This window comes from Rosa rugosa, chromosome 3, assembly GCF_958449725.1.
Source record: "Rosa rugosa chromosome 3, drRosRugo1.1, whole genome shotgun sequence".
Taxonomy (NCBI): domain Eukaryota; kingdom Viridiplantae; phylum Streptophyta; class Magnoliopsida; order Rosales; family Rosaceae; genus Rosa; species Rosa rugosa.
The window spans coordinates 47285176-47295422 of NC_084822.1; the positions used below are offsets into that span (position 1 = coordinate 47285176).

At 35.6% G+C, this 10247-nt stretch overlaps 1 protein-coding gene across 1 annotated transcript; it reads right to left on the bottom strand.

Annotated features, from left to right (window-relative positions):
- Positions 1-1380: 1380 nt before the first annotated feature.
- Positions 1381-8221, bottom strand: LOC133736460 (kinesin-like protein KIN-14I). Its single transcript, XM_062163951.1, has 19 exons — positions 7735-8221; positions 7169-7335; positions 6913-7053; positions 6456-6692; positions 6271-6342; positions 5969-6037; positions 5587-5664; positions 5348-5476; positions 5180-5261; positions 4985-5080; positions 4713-4886; positions 4474-4580; positions 4196-4376; positions 3733-3892; positions 3379-3632; positions 3132-3295; positions 2835-3026; positions 1855-2342; positions 1381-1775 (listed from the first exon to the last, which is right to left on the bottom strand). Exons 1-19 carry the CDS (start codon positions 7853-7855, stop codon positions 1649-1651), a joined length of 3039 nt encoding a protein of 1012 aa, XP_062019935.1. The 5' UTR covers positions 7856-8221; the 3' UTR covers positions 1381-1648.
- Between the last annotated feature and the right edge of the window lie 2026 nt (positions 8222-10247).

Consider the following 10247-nt stretch of genomic DNA (forward strand, 5'->3'; position numbering starts at 1 on the left):
GGATATATCCTAAAATTCTTCGCTTTATCGGAGATATACCACAAGTTATAATAGGTTTATAAAAACAAAAACAAAAAATACTCTAGGTGCTTCTTTTTTATTTTTTTATTTTTTATTTTTATAAATTTTTTCTTCAACCTATACACCACAAGTTATAATAGGTGTATAAAAAATAAAATAAAAAATACTCTAGGTGGTTAAAGTCGCTCGCTGGTCTACGATATTTGTGATATATCTCCGATAAAGTGAAAAATTTTAGGATATATTTGTAAAATATATCTATAAAATATAATAGGTTTATAAAGTGAAGAATAATAGGATATATCCCCAATAAAGTGAAGAAATATTTGTAAAATATAATTAAAAAAATAAATACAGATATTTCTTCACTTTATTGGGGATATATCCTAAAATTCTTCGCTCGCTGGTCTACGATATTTGTGGAACATCTCCGATAAAGTGAAAAATTTTAGGATATATCCCCAATAAAGTGAAGAAATATCTGTATTTATTTTTTTAATCATATTTTATAGATATTTCTTCACTTTATTGAGGATATCTTAAAATTCTTCACTTTATAAACCTATTATATTTTACAGATATATCCTAAAATTCTTCGCTTTATCGGAGATATATCACAAATATCGTAGACCAGCGAGCGGCTTTTTAACCACCTAGAGTATTTTTTTTTTTTTTTTATAAACCTATTATAACTTGTGGTGTATAGGTTGAAGACAAAATTATAAAAAAAATAATAATAATAAGCGAAGAAAAAGAAAAAAAAACAAGAAAATAAAAAAAAATGCAAAAAATAAAAAAACAGAAAAAAAATGCAAAAAAATAAAAAAAAAATCTTTTTTTTTTTTAGTTTTTTTTTGTCTTGAAATGACCATTTTAGCCCTCAAAAGTCAGACTTAACGGTCCAAATTGGACGGAATAGTAGAAATTGGACACGGATGATGAAATTTGAGAGTACAGGGACTAACATGATTAAATTGAAACTAGAGGGACTAACATGATGACGACCCCTAACCTCAGGGGGATAAACTGAAATTAGTCCTAAATTATATGTAATGAACTAACTGTTCTTGTCGTTAGTCAATAGTTAGAGGCATCTAAATCATAAATCATTTCAAAAACAAAGTTTAATGCACCAACTTGTTCAATATAGACAAGATGAATTCCGTTACGGGACAAAACTTCGTCAGCAAAAGCTATGTAGCATTTTACTTGTGATTTATGGACGACGAAATTTCCTTGGCAAAGGCTTTTTTTGGACAAAACTTTGGTTGTTGTACATGTTTTTGCGGCTTATTTGATCATACCATACCCTAGCAAAGGCTATTCCAATGGTCGTTTAAACTGGAAGATATTCGTGAGAAAAGGAAATGGGAATTCAGAATTTATAAACAGAATTATCCGTCGTCCAGACCCAAGTCCGTGGCTAGATTCACTCATATACATATGTACAACAGTACAAGCAACTGGATTTATTGCTGCATTTATCTGTATCTGTATATAAAGATTACAAGATTTTGTTTCCAAGTGAAAAAATACATGAAACCTCTCTCTCTCTCTCTCTCTGTAACAAATCAAAGAAATCAAAAAAAAAAAAAAATCACCCTCTGAACGTGTCAAGGTAACACTACTACTTTCTATGAGCAGCTTTGCGTTTCATCTCAGCTGTTGGAGCTAGCTGCCGTGCTGTCCTATGTGGCAACCCATTCAAAGGTTTCCGTGAAGGCGAAGGGCCCAGAGAAGGATTCAAATGCTTGCTGCAGAAATTATGAGCAAATTTTTAGGAACTAAGCATGTAGAGCACAGACAAATAGTTGAAAAAGCATGTCAAATTACCTTAGTTCTGGGCTTTTTACTGGCTTTGCGTTAGGTTTCTTGGTTTTAGACCCAATGCCGTTGCCTGTGCTGATAAGTTTAGTTTGATTGAATTGCCAGAGCAAATCTGGCTCTGAAGAATCGCTAGTGGCAGCATCAAGGTCATCCATATCATCATTACTAGCAACACTGAACCCGTTGCTTGCTGTGAACATGTTGTAGGATTGTTCTGGATAAATTTTAGAAGAATCTTGGAGATATTTTTGGTAGAAAGCATCAGATAAGTTCTCATTGTCTGCTCCCCAGCCTCCCAAGGGATTTCCAACTCTGCTTACTTCTTGCTTGTTCACCATAACTTTATCGACCCAGTCACCTGAGCCCATGTCTTTATCATCATCCCCACGATTCTGGCCAGGACTCTTAACTGGGGGCCATGGAGGTGAATTTGCTAGTAGCTCATCAACATCAAAGTTTTGTCTTTTTTGCCTTGGGGCAGAGTTGTTATGAAGCTACAAAAACAGCACATCAAAATGAAGTTTCAGTTATCATAAAATTGTAGCAACTGAATTGGGACTAGTCATACTTGCATACTTATTATTAATCTATATAAAAATCATATATTAGGCAAGCCCTGCACTAGAAAGTCCTTAAACAACCCTAATGGCTCTCCTAACTCAGCAATCAACTCAGCATCAGACTGAAATTTTGGCATCATATCTACTCTCATTAGAGAGAATAAAAACAAACCTTTTGAAGCATATATTTAGTAAACACTCAGATGTTCCAAGAGTATGGAAGATTATGAGCGTTTCAGAATATAAAGACTGCAATAGTTGGTCCTTTCCTAAAGATCTCAACCACCCGTCTACTGATAATTCAAAGTCCTAGTTTAGTGAAGTAGTGTTAGTAGTTCAAAATAAAGACAAGATTAAATTAGCTTAACCTGTATATGGTCAAAGAAATCTTAATCTTCTTGAATTACAGTTAAAAGTAGGAGTTACCTCAATATTGCCAAGATTTCCCATTGGTTGCCGGAAGCCAAACTGTTCTCCCATGATGTCTGTACCCTGATGGTTCAGAGGAAGAGGTGACAATTCCCCTGCTTTTGTCTTGTATTTATCAGAGCTGCCTAGAACAGGGCGTTGTTCGGCTTCCTCTTCTCTCCTGGCCAGTGCTGCCCTAAGACCAGCAATCTGATAACACAGAAAAGTTCAATAATACAAAAATTCTATGATTCCTAAGCTAAACATTTTGAAGAACCACATAAGTGACATTTCGACAGAAAAGCCTGTAAACACCTGTTCTTTGAGAGCTTTCACATCTGCACCATCTTTGTTTACTTTGGCAGCACCAAGCTCAACTGTGGCTACTCGTTCAGCAAACTTAAGTGTACTTATACTTTCACCAATAGCATCTGGCTCAGGGCTTATGTGAACAAACATAAGCGTCTTGGCCTGTCCACCTAAAAAATATGACAATAAACACATAGCCATGAGAAAATTTTTGGATAATCTAAGGCTGAAAGTAAAATGCAATTGACCTTACCAAGTGAATCTTGGAGCAACTGTGTTAGCTTGCTATTCCTATAAGGAACATGAGGATTCTTTTGTGCAAGGGAAGCAATCACATCACCCAAAGCTGAGAGAGATCTATTAATATGTTGTGCTTCCTTCAATCTATCCCCTGTTACCTCGGATTTGTCTACCCTCTCACTTCCCGCAAGATCAACCAGGTGCATACAGCCACGAAGAATAGATCCAGTTGTCAAATCCTGTCCTTGAACGTGAACAGTCAAGCAGCTGCAGATTGATAAAAATTGGATAATTTAGTTTCAAGCATTCATAGAGACACAACACTTTTTCTCACACACACATGGGAGTTTAGTAGATTTCTTCCTACCTGTGAGAGCGACTACTTCGATCATTTAGAGCAGTTGCACCAACAACCCGATTCTTATGTCCAAGGTTCATTAGATCAATAACATCAGATGTCGAGGACACACGAATAATATTTGCATCTGGCACACTGAGACCTGTCTGAGAACTGTTGCGAATCTCTAATGTGATAAATAAGTTAAGCAAAACCTCAAATGGGGGACTAGCATGCAAGCCAGGCTATTAAAAAAGTGTAATAACACGAAATCACCTTCATTTTCACCAGTACTGAATCTTATTTGTATTAGAAATGCATAAACAAAGTACTAATCAATATTTTTTTTGAAAGATAAAACTGATATTGAAAGACATCTCAAGTTTTCAAGTTATCCAACATATTTGACTAGTAAAACTAATGCCATATTTCATGAACTGAACAGATTTGAGAAAAACTAAAGTAAGCAGTAAACACTAAACTAGTAAAGGATATCTTTTGTTAGCTCCATCAGTAACAAGGAGATCCCGGACTTGCTCGTTGTAGATCTCAATCATCTGAACAGAAACATCATAGTGGAAAGTGTCCTTTCTTTGATCTGCTATGAGAAACAAGTCTCCCAAAGCCCTATAATTTACACCTTGGCTTTTCTCTGTAAGCTCTCTGGGTCCAGTCTAATATGTACCAGCAAAAGTTAATAATAGTACACTTACTCAATAAAGCAACAATATGTGAAATATCATTTCTTCAGAAATAGAAAGCATATAATACCATGGTGAAAGTTTTCCCTGATCCTGTTTGACCATATGCAAATATGCAGACATTGTAACCATCAAGGACAGAACGAATCAGTGGTTGCATGTCAGAAAAGACGTCCGCTGCAAAATAATAGCAGATAACAGTTAAAAATATAAAATAACATTAATATTTTAGAGCTCTGAAGATTTTATTTATTTATTTTTTTTTCAAAACAATAAAGGAAATTCCCTCTTAAGGAGAACCTCATCAACCTTGGGTTGCAGACGGCCCGAAGACTTTATTGAAGCTGAAGGTTCTTTGTCCTTTCCCATGCCTTGAGGGGGTGTTAATAGTGATATTTCCATCTTCCATATGATCCACACAGCTCAAACAATTTGACTGTCCAGATAAGAAGGGTCTCACTCGACAATAAACCCTGATACTTCCTGATCAAAATAACAGACAACTAATCAACTATTTTGAAGACTAACATTATGAAGGGAGGTGTGAAGCATAAGCTTTTGGCAAATAGGGATCTTATTACCTTTGAGGTCTTGGACTTGATTGTAGAGCTTTCGGTTTTCTTCAAGAACTTTGTGATATCCACTCGCAGCATGAGCTAGGCCATGAATGTGCAAACCTATGGAAGCAAAATTGAATAAGAAAAAGATTTCTATATCCACGTCCTCAAAGAAGACAGGCAAATGAAACAACAAATATTTTCTTTTTAAATTTGTACCAATATTCTGGAACTCCTCGTGAAACTTCATTTTCATAAACTGAATACCAGATTTTGTTGTGTGAAGGGTTTGCTTTAGTTCCTGTAAAAAATATAGCATATGAATGCACTATCCAATTACCAAATAAAAAGAAAAATGATGGACAATACGTCACAGCTGAAACTTACCCGAACATCTCTTTGTTGTTGATCAAAAATCATTTGCTGTTTAAGCAGCCGGCTTTTTGATTCCTCATCGGAGATGTAACTTTTATTAAAAGATTCCTCTCTCTTTATTACTTTGAGATTGTCTTCTATCTGATTATCAGTCAAAACACACAGGTAATCCAGTTATAATCCAGTTCTGCACATCAACATTAAAATATGAATTGCGCTTGCTTTTCAGAAAGTAAAGTACAAACTATTACCCTTTTATCACAAGAGGCGAATTTCATTGGAGGTTGGTTGCCATGAGAAACAGCAACATCTTTTGGACTTGTATTTGTCTATGAGATAATGAACTAGTGAGTGAGTAACTAGCGGCGTAAAAATTAAATTAAAGACTGTTCAAACAATGCATAAGTTCTAAAAGGTCATGTTTTCCGGAAAAAAAATTTAAAACATATATAAATAAATAAAGCTATTGGATGCAAAAGGTTTTGGTTTCATATTTGGTTATGCAGCTACAAAGTCATGACCCCAGTCATGTTGCTTAGGTGAAAGTACATGCCATACCAATCTCATGCAACAACTTTTTCCGCATAGTGTTAAGAAGGAAAGTAATAATTTAGATGAGAATGAGTAGCGTACCAATTCATATTGGCTGGAAAGGCGTTGCTCAAATTGCTCCACAACCTTGTTTAGAACAGACTCTACCAACTGATGCAGCCAGAAGAATAAAATGACCCGTTATATTAGAAGATAAAATTTGCAGTAATATTACTGTAAGTGGTGATATTAATCTAAGAGGTTGGTCAAACACAAAGAAATTGGTCAAACACATACTTGGGATGACTCTGTAAACAAAAGTTCTCAAGTAGCAGATATGTGTAGTACCAGATGAGAGAGTGCTTCCCCATCTATACTAGAAAACAACTAATATCAGCCCTTACCATTGGAACGTCTTCAGGCTTCTTATCTAACAGAACTGCACGGACAAGCATACTCAAGGAGCGGGAACTAGTCTGCAAACATGCAAATACGAAAGAAAAAAGCTTGTGGTCATTCCTCTAATTCAATTGCGAATGCACAGGTCCAAAAAACAACTTTAACTATAGTTAAAGTTTAGATTACCAACCATTTGATTAGAATCGAGATCAGAGGTGAAAGAGTTTGAAGATTTTTCATTCATTGATGAGGTCCTTGACAAGGAATTCATAAATGGCTCCGAGTTTTTTCTCACAAAAGACTTGACGGACGTGGTCGGTTTTACATTTCCACCGAATTTCCATGTCCCATTTCCTCCCGTATGTTTCCACTCACTGTAGGATTTGAGCGCCAGAACTGTATTTACAACCCTTGCAGATTTGCCTCCCTTAAAATAAAATAAAAATTGAAAAGAATATAGATATCAAACAAGTACCTTTTCTCAAAAGAAATCAAACTAGGAAATTATAGTTATCCAACTCCAAGTTCCTAAGGTTTTGATGTGCATAATCTATATTTGAAGTTTATAATATTCCTACGGATTTGATGTCCATCCTTAATTCATTATTATCAATCCCCCAGAATTTGGTTTATGTAAGAACACATACTTGTTCAAGATCAGATGCCTCAAATGTAGGCAGCCCCATCCCCTCAATAGCAACAAGGAAGTTCCTCAGATTCTCAAAGTATTGGAACGCCGACAATGCTCCATCAGGAATCAAAGCTGAATCAGATGGACTTTCCACCACCTGAAGAGCAACATATATATATATATATATATGCAAAGGTATATAAGGGATACACATGTGTAATCTGAAAGTGAAAAATTGAGATAAAGGAAAACTATAGGATCAGGATCACCACCTTGGGCACTGCTCCGGGTTGAACCTTATTGATAGCATTGCAGAGGATAATCCCACTTCTCAATCCAAGCCTGAACTCTTCCTCAGAAGGCTCTGCCGGCAAATCTTTAGCCACGACGACACCAATCACCTTTCTAAGCCACCCAGCCGCCTCATTTCTTCTCGATGCTACACAAAAAATGGTGAATTAATCAGCAGCTCATGCATTTAGCTTAATCAACGAAATAAAATGCGAACCACCCAACTCTCAGCAAATGTCACAAAATTTGGAGAAACTAAAAAGATAACAAGTAAATTAGCTGCCCACATTGCTTGAGAAGGCGCAGATCAGATTAAACTAGAACAATCTCCGATTAGCCTTAATGTGAATTTAAACAAAACTCTTGAACTATATCAATTGGCAAAGCTAAACTGAAACAAACAGAGAGAGAGAGAGAGAGAGAGAGAGAGAGAGAGAGAGCTGATCATCTGTTTGGTGTTTGAGAACACGAAAACACAATCTTCAATTCGAAAGGAGAAGAACAACGAAACGAAACGAGAATTAGAAATGAGAGAGTGTGATCCTACCGGCTTGCTCAGCTTTTCTAGACTCCACTAAATCAAGATCTCCGGTTCGACTAGTACCGTGCTGCTGAAGCACATCCTCCACAACCGAAAACATCGAAAGCGCCCCTCCGTCTGCCGCCATACCTCCCAACAACAACAATTCCTCACTCTTCTTCTCCACCAAAACAACAAAGCAGCTGGAAATCAAATCCAAACTCGGAAATGCTAATAAATTAGCTTCAAAATTATCTCTCCGTTGCGTTGCCGGCTCCTGAGGAAGCAGAATTGATTTCGCAGAAAGATCTAGAACACCAAAACTCTGGCGAAACGGAGAATAGTGTGAGGTTCTGAGAGAGAGAGAGATAGATAACAGCTGTCTATCTTTGTTGTTGTTGAGGTTGGATGTAAAGGTTTCTTTGTTTCCAATTTAGAGAGACACCCACTCTCTCTCTCTCTCACACATTCTCTCAGAGTGAGTAGTCCATGACCTTTAGCTTTTCTTCTCTCTTTTCTGTTTTAATTTCAAGCTCTCTGCTTTATGCTCCAACTGCCTTTTCACCCGGACCTGATACCCGAACCTGAATCCGAGCCTCTCCGGTTACCCACTATATTTTTTTAACGGAATTATATTATTGGGTTTGAATTTTTCAAAAATAAATAACAACAATTCTTTCCGCCAAATACCCGCACCAACCGCATTTATGGCGCGTGGGAAAGAATTGGAGCCATTTTTAAAGGCTTAGTTTAGATCCTAGTGAGTGGACATAGATTCGGACGTTTCAGCTAAGCTAGATAGATCATTTGATTCTGTAAGAGCAAGTTCACCCGCGTACTATTTTGGATCATATGCGTACTTGTGTGGAAATAATCCAATTTTAATTAAGATTTTATCGTCCCGAATTAATAACATTTGTAAATAATATTCACAGCCGCAAGATGTTTATTTATTTATGAATAAACATTGTATATTAGATGAGATTACTCTATCACCGTATTCACGAGTTCAATTATTTAGGATGTAGAATTGCAAGAGCTTGAGTTTAGGATTTAACTTTTCACTTCTCAACATAATTCAAGTCCAAACTCCATAGTGATGGTGCTGTAGACAACATGTTAGGTCATGTCATTTGTTACATAAGTTGTACTTATTAAGAAGTTAGTGAACAATTGAGTACAACTTTCATACTATTAGTCACAACTACTATGATTGTATGCATGTCATACACGTTTTACTCTAAAATTCAAAAATAGTAGTTAAAATTTTTTATCTAACACAGCCCATGTTTTGATTTTAGTGTGATAATATTTTTTAGTTGAATAGAATATTAGGCGAGATTAGTTTATATATGTCGTCAATTACATTATAGAGTGCTATAAGATCCGAATGAAGTAACTTGTACACCTCCATTTTATGCTATCTATAAGACAATAAAATAAAATAAATTATGATAAATAAGAAAGGGACATGAAACCTAAATCTTCATAGAAAAAGGAAAACAAGAAGAAAGTAGAACAACTCTCCATTTCAAAACAAGCAAAGAAAACAAAAGTGGAATGTCATTCATTTAGAAGCACAATTTGGGAAGCAAAACACATGGAGTCATTGCTTATAACATAATGTTAGGTGGAGGAGACGAATGCCAAACTAATGAAGTACGTAGAAGCAAAACACAAATTAGTAATCCTATTCTATATATATTCAGCTTTGTTGCCATCTCAAAAGAGATCAGAGCGTTTCGACGTCATACTCTGAAAATGAGATAAGCAGCTACACCAAGATATGTGTAAAGGAAAAGAAGGATCAAGAGAGGAGAGATCCAGAGAATGAAGCGAGCTTGAAGAATCAATTTGAAGATGATAACGAATCAACCATCTCCATCGTGATTGCTAAGTATTGCGACCATTGCATAATAAACGACAAAACTTATCCATATCAATTCAAATTAAAGCACTATTAGTTTTGAAAAAATATAGATTAATATTTGAACACAAGCCATGCCACTACAAATATATTTGGAAGTACGCGGGTGCATTTGTCCATTTCGTTTTGCACACTTCACATATAGCGTCACCTTATTATTTTCCTAGATTCAAAATTCAAGCCACTCTTAAAAAAAGTAGTCTAATTTTTGGTTTTTTTGTTAAAAATTTGACGATATTTGCTAATTACTTACCTTTTTATCCTCTCAAATATATAGTTATGAGCGCTAATTATATTTCTTGTAGATCATATTTCAGATAAATGAATAATACACGTATTAACAGGCACATCCAAAAATCTATGTATACAAACTTAAGCCAAGAATATAGCTCTACGTATGATCAGGGTTAAGGCAGTAAGAGCCTATAAGGCGTGGATCGCAAAAGCATATATTAAGATCAACTTAAATAATCATCTAACATTGATATAAGTAATATGCACACGTCCAATTAGCATTCAAATGCCCGACTAGCTAGCTAGGTTGGCTAAGTGTCTCTATCAGATAGAAATGGTTGTTGAAAACAGTAACCGACCAATGTTTCTAGTTATCTTA

What these genes read in the sequence shown, in the direction of transcription:
- LOC133736460 (XM_062163951.1), bottom strand. Translation starts at nt 7,855, where the DNA reads ATGGCGGCAGACGGAGGGGCGCTTTCGATGTTTTCGGTTGTGGAGGAT. An exon ending in CGAGGAGTTCCAGAATATTG is followed by an intron (nt 5,081 to 5,179) that starts GTACAAATTTAA and finishes TTGCTTCCATAG; the next exon opens with GTTTGCACATTCATGGCCTA. An exon ending in GTTGCTCCAAGATTCACTTG is followed by an intron (nt 3,296 to 3,378) that starts GTAAGGTCAATT and finishes CATATTTTTTAG; the next exon opens with GTGGACAGGCCAAGACGCTT.